The 20,611-nt window shown below is 41.0% G+C and overlaps 1 protein-coding gene across 1 annotated transcript in view; it reads right to left on the reverse strand.

Moving 5' to 3' along the window:
• GAB2 (GRB2 associated binding protein 2) overlaps positions 1–20,542 on the reverse strand; it is a 175,623-nt gene extending 155,081 nt beyond the window's left edge. Inside the window, exon 1 of the mRNA XM_090265744.1 lies at positions 20,384–20,542. Within this exon, the coding sequence (XP_090121870.1) occupies positions 20,384–20,461 (78 nt within the window). The 5' untranslated portion in view covers positions 20,462–20,542. The remainder of the gene's footprint in view (positions 1–20,383) is intronic.
• Positions 20,543–20,611: the final 69 nt, after the last annotated feature.

Consider the following 20,611-nt stretch of genomic DNA (forward strand, 5'->3'; position numbering starts at 1 on the left):
GATTCCAGTTCCTAGCAGCTGAGACACCCTTGCCATGTAAGTCTTCCCAGCTGAGGCCCCAGACATTGGGGAAGAGAAACAAGTCCCTGCCCTGCCCTGTCAGAATTCCTCACCCACAACATCTGTGAGTGAAACAAAATGGTTGTCTTATGCCACTAAGTTTTGAACATACTTTATGATGTCCAAAAACTTATCATAAAACAAAAGTAACTGGAACAACAGATGGGAACTGTCAGAAAAGAAGCAGATCAGTTATAGGGGAAAAAAAATGAAGCTATATTTTCTTTGATTGTTTAAGCCTGGTTTGAGGGAAACTGTTATCTGATCACAGGGACTAAGTAAATTGTACCACTCTTTTGATCGTTAATAATATCTGTTTTATCTACAGCTGCTATAATAGAGAATGTCTCCATTATTTGGAAGAATTAGGGCAGTTCAAAAATAATTTAGGCAGCCCTGACTGGCGTGGCTCAGTTGTTTGGGCATTGTCCCAAAAGGCAAAGGGTTGCCGGTTCAATTCCTGGTCAGGGTACATTGCCTGGGTTGCAAATTTGGTCCCTGGCTGGGGCATGTATGAGAAGCAACCAATTAATGTTTCTCTCTCGCATTGATGTTTCTCTCCATTTCTTTCTCCCTCCTTTCCCCTCTCTAAAAATAAATAAATAAGGTATTTTAAAAATTGTTTAAAAAAAAAAAAAGAATTTGGGCAAGACACTACACTCTTATCTAGATTTTCAATATGGAACTAACATTCCCGTGATGCCATTCAGAGCTGTCCATGAACCCATTTCTGCCTCTTTCCCTTGCATGGTACATAGTAGTTATTCAGTAACTTTAAAGAATGACTGACAGGGTCTGAGGGGTCAGGGGAGAGAGATAAGATTCCAAAAAAGCAAAGGCACTGTGGTGAGTAAAGGTAGTAAAGATGAGTCCTAGGGAGAACAGAGGGGCCACTTGAACTTAATTCTTCATCCTTCCCCATATATACACCTTCCTTCAATATTCATATGCCCATATCTTTAGGCCTTTAGTTGTTCTCATTACTTGAAATGTTCTTTTTCTGTCTGCTTAATGAGCTCTTACTTATTCTTCAAGGGCTATCCTCACTGTCATTTTCCTTATAGCTTTCTCTGATACTGCCCCACTCCAAGTAGAATTAATCACTTCATTCCACTCTCCTGCACCACTTTCCACAACCTCCAGTATAGCACAACAGTCTGCATTATATTTAATTAGTAAGTTTAGATGTCTATTTTCCTTGATAAACTGTGAGCTAACAAAGAAAAAGGAAGATTTCTATTCATCACCTTATCTCCTGCTTGAGTATTTCTGTGCCAAACACCAGGTCGAAAAAGAAAAACTGCTGCCTCTGAGGAGCCCACATTATGAAGGAGAGAGATCTAAAAACACGGTCATACTGCAATGTCATGAGACCTGTACAGAGGTATGGGAGGAAGATGTGGGAAGACAGATCTTCAGGAGGAAATCAGGAAGTGACACCAAGTAGCTGACATTTGAGGTAGGCCTTGAAACTGAGTTAAAATCAAAAGGTTGCCTGGGGGAAATTATGGAATCAGAGCTAAAAAGTCTCATAAGAGAACTGCTAAATAAGAGGAACATCTGGTCTAATCTGGTCAATCTTTTCTCTCCCTACTACTGGAGATGCCCTACTCAAGCTATTTCAGGTTCTCTTTTTACATTGACCAAAGCCACTCAATCTTCCCAATTACATCAATTATTTATATAAAAAAGCACCTATCATTTAGTCCTGGCCAGGTGGCTCAGCTGGTTGGAGCATCTTCCTGTGCACCAAAAGGTGGCAGGTTCAATTCCTGGTAAGGGCACATACCTAGGTTGTGGTTCAATCCAGCATCAGTGTGTGTATGGGAGGAAACTGATTGATGTTTCTCTCTCACATCGATGTTCCTTTCTCTCTCTCCAACTCTCCCTTCCTCTCTCTCTAAAATCAATAAACATATCCTCAGATGAGTATGTTCTTTTAAAAAAGCATCTATCATTTGAACAAGGAAATGAGTCAATAATACATAAAAATGTATTCAAATCAGTAGCAACCATAGAAATTCAAATTAAAACAAGGAACTACTCTTGCACCTGTCAAATTGTCAGGTATTTTTAAAAATTACAATATATTATACCAAAGAAGAATCAAGAAAACCAAAACTAGCGTTTCTCAGAGGCAATTTGGCATGATGTGTCAAAAGCCTTGCAAATAACTACACTTCTTGAGAATTAGAAATTCCATTTATAGGAATTTGTCCTAAGGATAAAGGTCTTTGCTATAAAAATCACAGTGTTATTTAAAATAGTGGAAAATAGTAAACCACATAAATGTTCAACAACATTAAGAATCAAATAAAGTTGGCACTGCCATAATTGTAACAGTTACCACTTATATAGCACTTACGATGTGCCCAACATGATCATATTTAATACTACAGCAGTTTATGAAGCAGTTGTAAGTGAATGTTGAGTGCGACTTTTCCACTTGCACCAGAATTGAGAGGAGTTAAGCCCCCTTTAAGGTAAAGGGAGCAGTCAATAGCTGGGGCTGAGCTAATTCAAGAATTTACTAAGAAGCTATGTGGTGAGACCTTCGAACCCAACTATCACTGGTGTCCCTGCACTGTCTCTCCCCCTTCACGGTCCACAAAAAAAGAGCAGAGATGGGGAGGAGAAAACTTGCATCCTGACATAGTGGCTAGGGCTGCATTTTGGGATAGTATTCTCCCTACCCCTACAGTGGGCTTCTCTAAGAGAATCAGTTACAGAGATTAGGGGTACTGAAGAAAAAGAAAAAAAAGGACCAGGACAAGAACTTTTTGAATATTATAATGCCTGGTGAAAATATGCTCAGGCAGTTGACTTACAAATCTGCCTGGTACCATTCTGACAAGGGGAGTGGAAATGGAGTAAGAAGGGGCAGCAATGCTGTTACCCTACTGCTTCACATGGATACGAGTCCCTTGGGTCACGCAGGTCCATGGAACTGTTGGCCTTAAGCCCTCTTGCCAGGTCCCACCCATGAGAGCTGTCCATCGAGCAGGTGGACCCCAGCTATGAAGTAGTGAGAGAGGGAGCGGCTGGCCTGAAAGAACTTTATACCAGTTTCCTCTCCAGGCCTGGAGGCCATGCATTGGGAAAGCCTACCCTCCAAAGAACTCACAGGTGTGGGGCGTGCACACACAGGCAGTGCTGGTCAAACAGCCGGTAAATGTCATCAAGGAAGACCCAGCAGCAGCAACTAAAGAGGCATTTATCCCTGTCCCTCTCCCTCTAGACACCAGAATAACAAGAGCCTAGAAGGGAGCAGGGAAGAAGTAGTCCAGAGAGACAGTACGGCCTCCCACTTCCACTCTCCAAATAAGTCAAAACTACCATTCTCCACCTCACATCCCCAGAGCCACAGTCTGGCTGGAAGTAGCAGCAGGAAAAGCTTTCAGTTAGATATATTGAAATTTTTAAATGGTGGACTTTCAATAACCTGGAGTGACCAGAAGGTTTGGGACTCTGTCCAAAGGATCATCAAGGGATTTATCCTTTAGAGGAGAAAGGAGATTTTGACAAAGCACACTTGGGAGTTCTGACTGGAGAAAAATAAGAGCATTTGTATTTGCACCCCTCTGAGTTAAGATTGTTCAATTAACTGGTTAAAGTTACCATTATCTCCACTTCACAGATTGAAATTAAAGTTCTGAGATTAAGAAACTTGATCAATTCCACAAACCATATGGGAGGCTTAAAGTGGATTCCAACCCAGAGCTAACCTCAGAATCCATCCCTTTTACAGTTAAATCAGAATTTCTCAATATAGTCTCCAAAGACAGAACCCTGGGGATCTCCTAACCCACTTCAAAAAACTTTTTCAAGATTGAGTTTTCATCTCCAGAATAAGAGTAATCTTAAAAAATACACAAGCCTAGTCTCAACCATCTGAGTGATCATCTTACAAGTGAAAAGTGCTCCTTCTTATCAGCATTTACATTTATAATCCTATTGCTATCAAGTATTAAGTTCTTTAATATCACACACTAATGACTAACGAGAAACGACAGTGGTGATTGCATATATAAATAACATAGTCATAACAGTTAACAGCCAAATGGCTTGCTATACAAACCAGTTTCACAGGAGTATAAACAAAGAAAAGAATGGGACACAGAACAGAGAGGCTCCTTAGAAAAAAGGGCCATATTCACATTTTAAGCAGCAATTTAGTTTCGCCAAAATATCCACTGTTGTTAATATGAATTATATTGGTTCTGAAGTTTTACATTTAATTTGTAAATTTGTTTTGGTTTTATTACTGTAGAAGAGCTGTAAGCATACATTTATACCTCACAGTTTTTGTTTATAGTCATTTTGGATATGTAGTAATAAAGATAATTTAACTCAACATAAAAAAACCTGGACAAATGTTTGTTTAAAATGTCCCTACATTACACATGTTGAGAAGCTCTGCCTTATGTCATTCTGCCTAAGCAGCCATTAAAAGTCATGTCTTAGAAGACTCTGTGACACAGGAAATATTCCTGTACATTAACGTAAAGCATACAAAAGGTGGTACAGTCTTACTCTAATTTTGTAAAATATACAAAGCACATATAAACATAAGAAAAAGAGACTAGAAAATACACTAAAATGTTAACAACATTTATGTCATGGTAAGAGTATTACAAGTGCTCTTTATTAATATTGCTATTTTTCTAGAAGCCTGTTTACAATAACTTTATTATGAGTAAAATTTAAGTATTATAAAAAATTCAATTTTTAATAGTCTATTCTATGGAAGTTTCCAAAACCTGTTGCTTAAAGAAAAAATTGTTTGTGCAGTCCAATTCCAGCTCAAGTTCTTACTTCTCCCAAGAAACATAAACAATCCTAAAGTAATGTCTGTTCAAAACTTGAAAGCATATGAAGTCCTAGTCAAGCAATCAATGTATTATGCTTTAGGTACCAGGGCTATGAGAATGAAAAAAGCACATGGTTCACTCTAGCCAGTCTGGGAGAAGCAGAGCATAAACAACAGTCAGTCAGTGGCACTGAGGCGTAATGACACCAGAGGGTGAAGAAAGGGGTTCATGACTCATTCTGATGGGGCGGGAGGGGCAGTATCAGGCTGCCGCAATAAAACACATGAACCGAGACCTAATAATATTTGAGGAAACAGGTGCAGAAAGGTGAAATGCAGATTAGTCTGAAGTAAAATCTAAACATAGGTCTTGTGTCACTGAACTCACTGACCACACCAGCCTAATCTCTCCTGGTCCTGCCGCACTGGTCTTTGCCATTGGTACAACCTGCCATTGTAATTCAAGTTGCTTCCCTGACAAGTTCGTAAACTCAGAGGGCAGCACAATGCACAATGTAGACTCTTAATATTTGCTAATGACAGTATCTTCAGATAGGCTTCTAATGGGCATTAAACTCAACACCTTGTAACCTCTGTTGGTATCCAAAAAAGTATACCCATGTTTTTCCTCTAGAAAATTATATCAAAAGGTCAAAAGCTCAAAACAACAGACTCATTCCTAAAGTCCTTAGAAGAAAATCTACTGAGCAGAAAAAGCTCTTGCAAGCCTGCAGAGCTCCAACTGGTACACTCTTCCTAAGCAGGCTAGAGAACAACAGACTGATTGACTGTCAAAGAAAATCTTCCAAGTAAAATTCAGGGACAATTGAAGATACCTAAATGGTGTGGCTCATCAGCTGACGTGAAACTCTCAGATGACTCACCTGGATAACAGAACAGCCCTTTATTATATAAAACAGTAAATAACTGGAAGTAACATAAATGTCTAACCAGGAGAAATGTGTACCTAAGATGTAGCACATTCACTGACATGGTATTTATGAGACTTATATATAGGTCTAGAATTTTAAAAAAATATCCCAGCAAAGAGACTTCCAGTCAAGATGAAGGTTTAGGTAGACACACTTTCCCTCCTTGCACAACCACAAGAAGAATCACAGCAAGAATTACAGCTAACCTCAAAACAAAAAACGCCCAGAACTGCCAGAAAATCTAACTGTATAAAAGTCTGACAACCAAGGATTTAAAGAAGTCACATTCATCCAGATGGGTAGGAGGGGAAGAGATGTGGATTTTGGGTGGAGAGAATACAGTGTGGTGCAGAAAGGCAGCGGTGGTGGCAGTAGTGGAAGTGGCGGAATGGGCAGTCCCACATTCATGTGATGAATAAAAATTGGGAGTGATACCATAGGAGTGAGAGATCTCAGCCCCAGGCTAGATCACACAGCCCAGGGTTCCAGCACTTAGAAGATAAAGTCTCACAACCTCTAGCTGTAAAAACAAGTGAGGGTTGGGGCGGCAGAAGAAACTGCTGGTTTCTCAGGAGAGTTGGTTTAAAGGACCCACATGGGCTTAGAACATTTGCAAACTCACCCAATTTGGGAATCACCACCAGGGCAATAGCTAGAAGGGCACCAGTCACATTTGGGAAGTGCGTGCAGTGACTGGAAATGGGGCGAGGGCTGAAGCCAGGCAGTAGCACTGTTCCCTCTCCAATCCCTCCCCCGACACAGAGACACAAAGTGGTGAAACAGGTTGCCCAGCCGTGGCTAATACCTAAGGCTCCACCCTATACATCTTAACAGGTGCGCTAAGACAGGGAGTCAAAGCAGCTCTACCTTATATACAGAAACAAACACAGGGAGGCTGCCAAATTGAGGCGACAAAGAAATATGGCCCAAATAAAAGAATAGAACAAAACCCCAGAAAAAGAACTAAACAAAATGGAGATAGCTAACCTATCAGATGCAGAGGTCAAAACACTGGTGATAAAGACACCCAGAAAAATGATTGAGTACAGTAAAAACATAAGGGAAGAAATGAAGGTTACACTAAATGAAATAAAGAAAAATCCACAGGGAACCAAAAGTGAAGGGAAGGAAGCCAGGGTTCAAATCACCAATTTGGAACATAAGGAAGAAATAAACATTCAACCAGAACAGAAAGAAAAAGTAGGAATTAAAAAAAAAAAAACAAAAAACAAGGAGAGTAGAAGAAGACTGCACATCTCCAAAAGTGTCAACATCCGAATCATAGGGGTGCCAGAAGGAGACAAAAAAGAGCAAGAAATTGAAAACTCATTTGAAAAAATAATGAAAGAAAACTTCCCAAATTTGGCAAAGGAAATAGACATACAAGTTCATGAAGCACAGAGAGTCCCAAACAAGAGGGACCCAAAGAGGACCACACCAAGATACATCATAATTAAATTGTCAAAGTTTAAAGATAAAGAGAGAATCTTAAAAGCAGCAAGAGAAAAGCAGAGAATCACCTACAAAGGAGTTCCTGTAAGACTATTAGCTGACTTCTCAAAAGAAACTTTGCAGACAAGAAGGGACTGGCAAGAAGCATTCAAAGTGGTAAAAAGCAAGGACGTACAACCTAGATTACTCTAACAAGCAAAGCTATCATTTAGAATGGAAGGGCAGATAAAGTGTTTCCCAGACAAGGTAAATAGAGGAAAGCATAAAGCAGGGGGTGGAGGTCGTTGTAAAGAGTAAACGATAAGGATTTTGAAAGTGACTTGCTTATAGCTGGTGCCTAACAAGTCCCGAGAGAGATGCTCCCATGATCACGTGAAGTACGCATAATCTAGCAAAGGGAGACAGACACCAGTCCAGTGCCAAACTGAACGTGAAAAAAGTGCCACGGAAACAAGCCAAGAGACCAGCTCACTTTGGAGGGGCCTGAGCATGGGAGACATCAGCTTAAAAGGGTTAACCACTTACTGGGAAGTTCTGCATTTTAAACCACTCTCAGCCATGGGCTCTAGAATCTCACACATTGATCTTTACATCCCCTGGCACCTACTTATTTCCCAGGGACTGGTCAAAGAGATAGCTCCAGACAAATCCCCATGTGATTTCATCTCCCTTCCCAGAAATCAGGAGATCTTTGAGATGTTCCTTTCAGAAAAAAATCAACTCCCTAAAACTCATATAATATCTAGCTTGGGAATTCCACTTACATTCTGACTTTGTAAACTTCAGGTCTTCCCCAAATTTGAAAGGGATATAAAGACACCCAAGCTCATGTTCAAAATTCCTATAAAAGGGTTAACAAATATAAGTAAACAACAGCCCCTCCTGCCACATCCAAAATTAAATACCTCCTCTGGGCTAGACACTGTGTTAAGATTTTTTTTTCACTTGTTATATCCTAGTAAATTCTCAAACTCAGTGAAGTAAGAGGTGTCACTCAAATTATACAGACAAGGAAGTAGGCTCAGAGAATCAAGTCCTTTGTTCAAGGACACAAAGGTCTTTGAAACACTAAGACAGGTCTTCTGAAGATAAACCATATCCACACATATATTGAATGTTAACTGTAAAGGAAAAATAAAGTTAAAAACAAAAAACAAAAAACAAAAAAAAAAAGAAAGGCTGTCTGAGAGGCAAAGACTTACTCAGAGTGATGCTCTTCATTAATAAATGTCATCCTACCACATAAAGCCTTTTATGGACTATCTCCCTCAGCTCTTCGCTTACTTTTCAAACCTCTTTTTGATTTCTACCACAGACTCCTCTACTCTGGATGGATTTTCACTACCCCCCAAATCCCATGTGCACTGCCCCTTTCCCACTTGAATTGCCTTGTTCCTTTCCAGGCACTAATCTTTGGAGTCCAATTCACAATCCCACCTCCTACTCCCACACACCCTTCCATTTTTGTCCCATGCTCAGATCTCTTGCCTTCATGAATCTTTTTAAAAAAAAAATAATTTATTTTTATAAATTTGTTTATTTACTTATTTATTTTTAGAGAGAGGGGAAAGGAGAAAGAGAGGGAGAGAAACATCACTGTGTGGTTGCCCCTCACTCATGTTCCCAACTGCGGACCTGACATGCAACATAGTCATGTGCCCTGACTGGGGATCGAACCAGAGACACTTCGTTTGCAGGTCGAGCCTTCATGAATCTTGCTGCCTGGACCACATTGTTCCTTATAAGGGCACTGCTATTTCACATGGATACTTCTGGTGTCTCTACCTTGCAAATTCCTTGAAGGCAGGGTTGAATATTGATATATTTATTCCCTTCAGAAGGGAACAAACACAAAATAAATGTTTGTCACCATTAATTTGGATGGAAGCAATTGCCTGCTCTGGAACCTATATTTCTCAGCGTATCTCATAAACTTGAGGTTACTACATTCATTATTCCCTTCTAGCTAGAGAATGGCCAGCTAGAGATAGACAGCAACATCAAAGTCGTTTCATTAAGCAAAGCAGCAGGCAGTGTTCCCACTTTGTACAACTCCACTGCCTCTGGTCCTTAGATATCCCTGAGAGAACAACCCATTATCATTAAGGCTGTGAACATTCCATCCTGTTTTTTCCCCTGGATTAGAAATATTAGCAGGACCAAGTACTAATCCTTATTGAATAAGGAGTTTGATATTTTAAAAATTGTGGTAAAACACATAAAATATAAAATTTACCATCTTAACTGTTTTTAAGTGTACAGTTTGGTGGCATTAAGTATTCACATTTTTGTGCTACCATCACTATATCTGTCTCAAGAATTCTTCATGTTGCAAAACTGAAACTCTGTACCCATTAAACAATAACCTTCCTTTCTCCCCTTTCCCCCAGGCTCTGACAACCACCATTCTACTTTCTGCCTCTATGAATTTGACTCCTCTATGCCCTGGCTGGATAGCTCAGTTGGTTAGAGCATCATCCTGATATGCCAAGGTTGTAGGTTCGATCTCTGATCAGGGCACATATAAGAAGCAATCAATGAATGCATAAATAAATGGAACAACAAATCAATGTTTCTCTCTCTCTCTCAATTCAATAAAAAAAAAAGAAAAAGAAGAAAAGAATGTTCCTCTAGGTACCTCATATAAGTGGAATCTTTTAAAAGTATATTTTATTGATTATGTTGTTACAGTTGTCCCAATTTCTTTTCCCTTTGCTCCCTTCTACCCAGTACCCTCCTTCCCTCCAGCAATCTCACCCCCTTAATTCATGTACATGGGTCGTGCATATAAGTTCTTTGGCTTCTCTCTTTTCTATACTATTCTTAACTTCCCCCTCTCTACTTTGTACCAACCAATTATGCTTCTTAATCCCTGCACCATTTCCCCTTTCCTCCTCCTTCCCCCTCCCAGCTGATAGCCCTCCAAATGATCCTCATACTTAAGATTCTGTTCCTAATCCGGTTTGCTTAGTTGAATTTTGTTTTTATTTTTTAGATTTAGTTGTTGATAGTTGTGAGTTTGTTGTCATTTTAATGTTCATAATTTTGATATTCTTTTTCTTAAGTAAGTCCCTTTGACATTTCATATAATAATGGCTTGGTGATGATGAACTCCTTTAGCTTTACCTTGTCTGGGAAGCACTTCATCTGTCCTTCCATTCTAAATGTTAGCTTTGCTGGATGGAGTAATCTTGGTTGTAAGTCCTTGCTTTTCATTACCTTGAATACTTCTTTCCAGCTCCTTCTAGCCTGCAAAGTTTCTTTTGAGAAATCAGCTGACAGTCTTCTAGGCATCCCTTTGTAGGTAACTCTCTGCTTTTCTCTTGCTTTTAAGATTCTCTCTTTACTTTTAACCTTTGACATTTTAACTATGATGTGTCTTTGGGTCTAGCTTGTTTGGGACTCTGTTTCCTGTACTTGTATGTTTTTATCCGTCAGCAAATTTGGGAAGTTTTCCTTCATTTTTTTTTTTCACATAAGTTTTTAATTTCTTGCTCTTCCTCTTCTCCATCTGGCACCCCTATAATTCCGATGTTGGCATGTTTAAAGTTATCCCAGAGGTTCCTAAGCCTCTCCTCATTTTTTTCAATTATTGTTTCCTCTTTCTGTACTGGTTGGCTATTTTTTTCTTCCTTATGTTCTAAATCATTGATGTGAACCCCAGTTTCCTTCCCTTCACCATTGGTTTTATATGGATTTTCCTTTGTTTCATTTAGCATAGCCTTCACTTCTTCCTTTCTGTGTTTGCCATACTTACACATGTCTGTCAAGTCTGTGAGCATTGTTATCACCAGTGTTTTGAACTCTACATCTGTTAGATTGGCTATCTCCTCCTCACTTAGTTCTTCCACTCAAACCTTGATCTGCTCCCTCTTTGTGGCCATACTTCTCTGTCTCCTCTTCTTGACAGGCTCCTGTGTTTGTTTGCCTCTGTGTCTTAGGTAGAGCTGTTGCACTTGTTATGTTGAAGGGGAGGAGACTTAGGTATTCATTGTATGGGTGACCCATTTCAACACGTTGTGGTGCTGTAAGTGGGGGAGGGGTCAGAGAGGAAACAATGCCGCTTGCTCAGCACTTGCTCCTTTTCCAGGCACTTCTCCCACTTCCATGTGAGACTGGCGCCCCTCTAACTGTTGCCCTGGCCGTCATTCCCACAGTGAGTGGATCTGCGGACGTTCTAGGACTGAGGGGGCCTCTAAACAAGCAGACTCTGCTGAGACACCGGCAGGTTCTTACTCTGCCACAACCCCTACTGGTTTTCACAGTGAGAAGCAATGGGCTTTATTTTGCATGGCCCTGGAACAGTGAGCTGCGCGGTCCAGTGTGGTGCTGGGAGCGCTCCCCAGGTGTCCCTCCTTATGTTTTAAAATGTGTGACTGTGCTTTCCACTGGTCTGCTGCTGCTGCCGCTGCCACACTGCTTCCTCTCTGCCCTGGCTTCACCCCTTCTACCTGTCTGGATGAGTATTTCATCTTTATATCTTTGTTTGTTGGACTTTCATGCAGCTCAGTTTTCTGGAACTTCTGGTTGTCTCTCATTTTGAGATAGTTGTATTCCTTCTTAGTTGTGGAGAGAGATACAGCATGTCTATCTAGGCCTCCATCTTGGCCAGAAGTCTGGAATCCTTTTTTTTGGGGGGGGGGTGTGCTTATTTTACCTAGCTAAATGTCATTAAGGTTCATCCATGCTGTAGCATGTCATATAAAAGGTTGAATAATGTTCCATTGTATGTATATACCACATTTTGTTTATTCATTCATCTGTTAATAGACACGTGGTTTGCTTCCAAATGAGAAATTCTGATCCAATGCTTGTCACAAGAAGCTCAGGAGACTGACCCTGGGTTAGAGCAGTTTCTTTGATCTTGTGAACAGAAAGAACCAATCCAGTGATTAGGGCTACAGAAGAGAAAGCTGCTAAAGGGAATTTCCATCTGGTTATCTACCCCAGGAACTGGAACTAGATAGAACACTTATTTAAATACTGCAATAGTCTGCTCAAATAAAGCCTTGGCTGCCTAGGAAGGTCTAGAAACAAATCTTGAATTCACTGTAGTTTCTAAAGACCTCCCTCTGCCCTGTTCTTTTCCTCCCCCAGCTTTATTGAGATATAATTGACATATAACGTTGTATAAGTTTAAAACGTACCACATGTTGATACATATATATTGCATTATGATTTTCATCACAGTGTTAGATAACAGCTCCATCAAATTATATAATTACCATTTCTTTTTTTTTGGTGAGAACATTTAAGAGCCACTCTCAGCAATTTTCAAGTATGCAATATAGTACTGTTAACTATAATCACAATGTTGTACATTTGATCTCTAGAACTTATTCATCTTCTAACTGGAAGTTTGTACCCTTTGACCGACAGCTGCTTAATTCCCCACCCCCAGTTTTTGGAAGCAACTACTGTACTACTTCTATAAGTCTGGCTTTTTCAGATTCCACATACAAGTGATATAAACAGTATTTGTCTTTCTCTATCTGACTTATTTCACTTAGCATAACGCCTTCAAGGTCCTTCCATGATGTCGCAAATGGCAGCATTTCTTTCTTTCTCATGGCTGAATAATATTCCATTGTGTGTGTATTAAAGTACATATGTGTGTGTGTGTGTGTGTGTGTGTGTGTGTGTATATATATATCATACACACCTCTTCTTTCTCCATTTATTCAGTGTCCATCAGTGGACAGTATAATCCGGTACGGTCCACCAATATAATCTTGGCTATTGTGAATAATGCTGCAATGAACGTTGGGGTGCAGATATCCTTTGGATATCCTGTTTTCATTTCCTTTGAATATATACCCAGAAGGGGAATCAACAGATAATATGATAGTTCTATTTTTAATTTTTTTTGCAGAATCTCTGTAGTGTTAAGTGAATTAAAAGACAAGCTACAGTCTGAAAGAAAATATTTGCAAACCACATATCTGACAAGGACTAGTATCGTGAGCATATAAAGAACTCTTAAAACAGTAGAAAAACACAAACAATCCATACAGAAAATGGACAAAAGACTGAGAGACATTTGACCAAAGAGGATAGACAGATAGCAAAAATCATAAAAGATGTTCAATATCACTATTCATAAGGAAAGTGTAGTGTGGTGATTGTCAGGATGGGGTAGGGGTGGGGAGAGGTAGATGTAGATATGGGGGGATAAATGGTGACAGAAAGAGACTTGATTTGGGGTGGTAAACACACAATGTAGTGTGTAGATGATGTGTTCTGGAATTGTGCACTTGAAACCTGTATAATTTTGTCAACTAGTGTTACACCAATAAATTCAATACAAAGGAAAAAAAATCCAATGGGAGAATAGCTAAACATACGAGGTCTGTCCAAAAAAAGTCCAGCCATTGTTAATATAATGAGAATGGTTTGCATGATATTGATGTAACCTGGCAGCCAAGGAGAGTGGATTGAGATGCATACACATGAACAATGACGACTTCACTGTACTAGTCTGTGAGGGTGGTAGATGCCATGGAATAAGCATGTGTACTGTGTGGCCTTTACATTCAAAATGACTGAGTGAATAGAGCAACGAACCTGTATCAAATTTTGCATTAGGCTTGAACATTCCTCTGCAGAAACTATTCAGATGATTCAGAAGGTTGCAGCTATGGGCAACTGGTGATTGACAGCTTCATCACAACAATACACCTGCTCATGCATCACATCTTGTGTATAGTTTTTTTGAGAAACATCACATCACCCAGGTGATTCAGCTCCCCTATAGTCCAGATTGATGCCCTGTGACTTCTATTTTTTCCAAAAACTAAAATCCCCTTTGAAGGGGAAGAGATTTCAGATGGTTGAGATTCAGGAAAATATGATGGTGTAGCTGCTGGTGATTAGGAGAACTGTGTGAGGTCCCAAGGTGCCTACTTTGAAGGGAACTGAGGTGTCATTGTCCTGTGTACAATGTTTCTTGTATCTTCTTCAATAAATGTCTCTTTTTCATATTATATGGCTGGATAGCTTCTGGACAGACCTTGTATGAATTGTGGTATATCCGGACCCTGGAATACCACTCAGCAATTAAAAAAAATACATACAACAACTTGGATGAATCTCCAGATTATGCCAAATGAAAAAAAGCTAATCCCCAAAGGTTCCATATGAATCCATTTATGTAACACTCTTAGAATTACAAAATTACAAAAGCAGAGAACAGATTAGTAGTTGTCCGGGGTTAAGGATGTGGTGGGAGTGGGATGGTGACTATAAAGTGGCAGCAGGAGGGATCATGTGGTGATGGAAATGTCTTGTTTCTTGAGTGTATCACTGTCAATATCAATACTAAACTAGTTTTTAAGATGTTACCATTAGGAGAAACTGGAAAAGAGTACATGGGATCTCTCTTTACTATTTCTTAAAACTAGATATGCATCTACAACTATCTCAAAATAAAAAGTTTAATTTTTAAAAAAGCTCAGGCTTTGGGACAAAGCTAGATGATGTTGGGCAAGTCATTTCCCTTTTCATAGGGCTAAAAGGATTACATGAAGAGATCAATAGTATAAGCATAGTGCCTGGCACAGGGTAAGTGCTCAACAGATGGCTATTAAAATGATCATCTAAAGAGTCATGATAGTGGGGATGGTGAAGGGTATAGAAAAAGATCTTTGTATAATAGCACTAATGGGTTTTGATGAAAGATTAGATGTAGACTAGAGGTGACAGGGAGTAAAAGATGATTCCCAAGTTTCTCAACTGAGCCACTGGGTGGCCACTGACACCATTTACTAAGCAGACATGGAGTAAAGAAGAGAGGAATGAAAAAGAGTTTAGTTTTGGGTGTGGTGAGTTTGTGTTGATTGGGAGACATTCAGGTAGAGATGTCCAGTTAACAACTGCATGTGCAAGTCTGGTGTTCAGTACACAACTCTAAGATGGAAATTTAACTTGATAATGATCAGCATGCAAAAGATAATTGAAGCCAGGAAAATGGATAATCTCTGAGGAGGAAAAAAGAGCCTAGACCATAGCCACTGTGACTATAAAGGAGCTTCAACCTTTAAGTTTTGGGTAAAAGAGGGTCAATCTAGCAAAGGAGACTCACAGTGGCCAGAAAAGGAGAAAATCCAGGCATATTTGGTATCAGTCAAGATAAAACAAAGATGTTTCAAGAAAAAGTGAGTGGCCCACTATGACCAAGTAGTGAAGAGAGAAATTAAAGTAAGAAGTGAAAAGTAAACTTCTGATTTAGTGACCAGTGTGTATATCTTTGTATATCTGAGTATATCTTTGGTGAAATGACAAAGTAGGTTTAAGATTGGAGCTAACTGAGAAGAAGGTGGAAGAAATGGAGACATAATGTAAATAGCCACTAACTAGTTTAGCCCTAAAGAGGGAAAGAAAGCACAGGAGAAGGAATGGATGTAATATTAAGGGATAATTTTGTTAAAAACAAATATGTTTAAATACTAATGAAAAGAAATAGGTAGAGGGTAAGGATGATCTGAATAGTTGGAGAGGATATGACACAGAGCACAAGTAGCAGAATTAGCTCAGTTAGAAGGGGCACCACATATACTCTAAGAAGAATGGGAAATGCAAGGAACCACGCACACACACATGTATTTGGAAATTTGGTCACAGTATGTGTAGACAGCTGTTCCCTGGTAGTTTCAATTTTCTTTGTGAAAGAGAAGGCAAGGTCAACTGCTAAGACTGAAAGGCTGGCTTAATTTATATTCCCAGCATAAAATACAGTGCCTTGGGCACCTATATTTAATAAACAAATGTATTTAATAAATAAAATACAAGCAAACAATTAGTTTCCTTAATTCGGTTGTTCATTAGAATCTATACTCAACTTTTTTCAAATTAGCCACTAGGGGGCATTACTGCTGACAATCTTTTCCCCTGATTTTTTTAACACCCTGAAATAGAAAAATTACAGTGTATGCTATAATACATGTTTTTATTTTTATAGTGTAAAAATTTAATATTTAGAATTAGCCTGATGGGTTCAGTTTATTTTCTTACTTTTTATTTATTTTTTAGAGAGAGGGGAAAGGAGGGAGAAAGAGAAGGAGAGAAAAACCAATGTGTGAGAGAAACATTTATCAGTTGCCTTTCACATGTGCACAACTGAGGACCTGGTCCACAACTCAGGTATGTGCCCTGACTGGGAATTGATCTGGTGACCTTTGTTTCGCAGGCTGGCACTCAATCCACTGAGCCACACCAGCAAAGGCTGGACTCAGTTTAGATGATCCCAATTTTGTTGGCAACATCCAAAGCATCATACTCGGGATCCAGTCGACCATATGCCTTCTTCTCTCCATCAAGCCTGATCAGGGTGTTGACCTTGGCCATGTCTATGACACAGAGCTTCTTCACAGCCTGTTTGATCTGGTGCTTGTTGGGACTGACATCCACAAGGAACACAAGTGTATTGTCTTCTATCTTTTTCATGGCTAACTCGGTAGTCCAGGAAATATGATGATGGTCAAGATTGTTTCTCCTAGTGGTGCTCTTCCGAGAATATTTAGGCTGCCTTCCCAGCTGCAGTGTCTTGGGCATAGGAAGGTGGGTGACGTAGGATGTTTTTTTGTGGCGGAAAATGCTTTTCAGCACTGCTTTCTTTGCCTTCAAAACCTTTGCTTTGGCTTCAGTTTTGGGAGGCGCAGGGTCTTCCTTCTTCACTTTCCACACAATCCTTGTGAAAAGGCCGTAATATATTTTTCCTCAAGAAAATCTGGTGTCAGCTTTATACACATGCATATGTGTGTGCATGGGTGCGTATGGGTACGCACACACGCACACATGCACACACTGCAGCAGGGTGGGAGGGTTGTTCTTTCTACTAGCCACCCACTGCAATCAAATCATGATGCCTCAGAAGCAATACTCATCATTTTCTAGAAGTCACTTTTTGTAATTCCTCCAGGGCACATAGCAAATACTGAATGGATCTTTTACACTTTCTTATTATTAATACATTACAAAAGGTGGATGAAAAAAATCCCTAAAGCTAATCCTTGGTAATATTTGTCATAGGTTCTTTAAAATTATTTCCCCCCCTACCTCCACCTCCTCCACCTTCCCCAATTAAATCAGAGGTAGATTTGTTAGATTAATTCTAAATAGTTGTGATCTATTTTTTAAAATCCTCACCCCGGGATATGTTTATTGATTTTAGAGAGAGAGGAAGAAAAGAGAAAAACATTGATGTCAGAGAAACATCAATCAGTTGTCTCTGATACACATCCCAACCAGAGATCGAACCCATAACCTAGGTATGTGCCCTGACCTTTTAGTGTATGGGACAATGCTCCAACCAACTGAAGCACTCAGCAAGGGCAGTTGTAATCTATTTAAAAAAATCCTTTTTTCCATTTCAGATGCTTGATACTTATTTTTCTTGTTCCTCTTCCCGTCTTCCATTTATTCTTTATTTTATAAATTTGTTGGGGTACACTGGTTAATAGGGTCATAGAGGTTTCAAGTGTATATGATACATGACCTGTCTAGTGCATTCTGTGTCCAACATCCAAAGTCAAATCATCTACTGTCACCATATATTTGGCCTTGTAATATGACATGGCTATTATATTAATATATACCAGAATAAGCAGCTATTTTGGTGTGTGTGTTTACCAATGGGGCTTAAAAATACTTCTTTCCTAGTTTGGTTCTAATGAACTTGGACCTCTAATGAACAGTGAGAACTGGCAGAATTCTAACTTAAAACAGGGTGCAGAAATTTTCAACACCCAAAAAGAAAAGATGTAAAAGCAGACAGTTCCTCAAGAGTTTAGGATTACACAAATCAGCTCAGTGTCAACTAAGGGAAATGAACTTCTATAGTGGAGGAGACTTCCCATCATACCAATGGAACACATCACACTCTAGCCTAACAAAAACTGTTTGGTCAGATGCCTTATGGCCTGGAGCTGTGGGGAAGATGGGAAGGAGGCTGAGGTCATCGTATGACTGTAGGGTGTCAAGTTCGTACAGGCATACCTCGGAGACAATGCAAGTTTGATTCCAGACCACCACAATAAATCCAGTATCATAATAAAGGTAGTCACAATAAGAAGAGATAAATCTTTTCAATGGTAAAGGGTCTCGTCTTTCATTTGTAAAAAAACGTAACACCTGTGTAGTGCAATAGAGGGACGTGCAGTAAAAAGAGGCATGCTTGTACTTCAATTGGATGAAAAGGTCACTTAACCGCAAAGCCTCCCAACTTGGTTATTTGAATTAAAGTTTTGTGGGGAACAAACATACTCAATAAATGGATCATAAGGAGAGTCTGGGTGATAGAGCTGAAGCAGTCATCAGTCAAATGAAGATACAGTATCAAATTGTTTGCAAACGGTTTCAGAAACAAAGTTTCAAGGTTCTTTAGGTTAGTGTTCTAATTTGATAATTAAAAGTCACATTTTTAGTGGACACTCTATTCCACTAGCTGGTGTAGTATTCCACTTTTATTGATAGTTTTCAGAAGCTCTTTGGCGTTGAAGTTTTTTGTTTTTTTTTATATTTATAAGGACATTAATATCAAGTTACTCTTCCTTAACCTAATAATAGAAAAGTTAACCTTTTGTAATGAACTGATACCACCTTGAAGAGCAGAAAAGTTTTTCTCAGTAATTTTAATGCTTTGGCTACATGGCCATCCCTGAAAAAAATGAGCTTTAAAACTGAGATCATTGCCACATCCCTACTGTATTTTCGATCGATGTCCTTTTTACTAAATCCTTAGAATATTTCCCCCAGAAAATGATCCAAATAAGAGCCTGATTTCATTTACATACGCACACATTTGCAATCCCCAACAACACCACTTCCTTTAAAAAACAGAATGTCACTTCCTCAATCCAGAGGCCAGAAGTCCCTTGGTTCTGATCTGGGGAGCCAAGACAGGAAACTGATGAGCTTCTGCCTCTCCCCCCACGGACCGCATGGGTGCAGCTGACAGAGGGCAGGGTCTGTACAGAGCTCCCTTGATGCACTGCAGCTGGAAGGCAACAGCTCCCTTCCACGCTGGGGGAATGATCCCAGAGTTCCCCACAGGAGTCAGTTTAACAAGGGCATTTCATAAGAAGCGAAGAGGGAAAGGATGAAAGACCCTGACCCCTTTTAGAAACCTTACTTCTATTTCCAAACTCTTGCGAATAGCCCAGGGCTGTTTTCAGCCAAATCACAGTCATTGGCACCAGTTTGTACTTTGACCCCACCAGGCAAGGCGTCTTCTAGTTTGGAGGTGGGGGAGAACCAGACCTTCTCACCGCTCAACACCAGACTGGACCACTTTTCCCTTGGTGTTGCCAGTTTCTCACCTAGAAGGGAGAGGTTGTCCCAGCAATTTCAGTAAACACTGTCGGTTAGCACCACCTGGCAACTGAGAACCTTGATCTCTCCCGACCCCAGGACGGCACAACACAAAACCTGGGCCAGTTATAGCAAACCAAATTGCAGTGTCACCATGGAGGGCAGGGGTTGGGGGATGTATGTGAGAGACATACAGCATAAAAGGAAAGAAGGGGGACAAACAAATGAGTCACTAAATACAAGGGCTGCACATGCCGCTGACGCTGTCCATGATGCAGAGGCTGCGGACTGAAAGGAAGCAGGCGGCCACCCGGAGGGGCGGGCAGAGAAAGGGAAGGGGGAGAGGGTGTGTGGCGCCTCGCCCTTTGTCGGGCCGGGCTGTGCGGCCCCGGAGCCCATGCCCCTCTTTCCCGCCCACTCCCCCAATCGTGTCCGCGGAAGCCGTTCAGGGTTACTATGGTCCTCCAGCCCCAGGAACCAACTCTGTCGCTCTCCAAAAACAATCAATACAAACTTCAATACTGTATGTAGTTTACAAGGAGGCTGGCTAGAGAGGCGCCACCGCCGCGCCTGCCCTGCGGAGAACGAACCGCAGCCTCCACCTGCCGCCCCGCCCCTCGGCGGCGCACCTGTGACAGGTGTGCAGGTGCCCCACACAGACCCCAGCCATGGGGCGCGCCAGCCGCTCCTCACCCCCAAAAGGCCAGCGGCCGGCCCTCCATGTCCGCATGGTCCCTCCCGGGGCCCCCAGACCCTGGTCAGGCCGCGGTGTGCCCCCAGCCCGCGCCCTCCGCGGCCGCGCCCGATGACCGCCCGCACTCACATAGCGCCTCAACTTCTTCTCGGGGGGCGATTTTCTCAGCCAGCCGGTGCACACAACATCGCCGCCGCCGCTGCTCATGCTGCTGGCTGCCTGGTGCCTGCCGCGGGGTCGGACGGACAAGGGCGCGGGCGCGAGCCGCTGGGTCAGCCGGCCGGCGGTGCGCAGCTCGAGAGGGAGGGGAGGGGCCGGGGCGGCCCGTGGCCGCGGGGCGAGGACGAGGCGGCGCGG

Source organism: Furipterus horrens, unplaced genomic scaffold (assembly GCF_987537825.1).
Source record: "Furipterus horrens unplaced genomic scaffold, mFurHor1.1.pri manual_scaffold_2, whole genome shotgun sequence".
In the NCBI taxonomy this organism is placed as follows: domain Eukaryota; kingdom Metazoa; phylum Chordata; class Mammalia; order Chiroptera; family Furipteridae; genus Furipterus; species Furipterus horrens.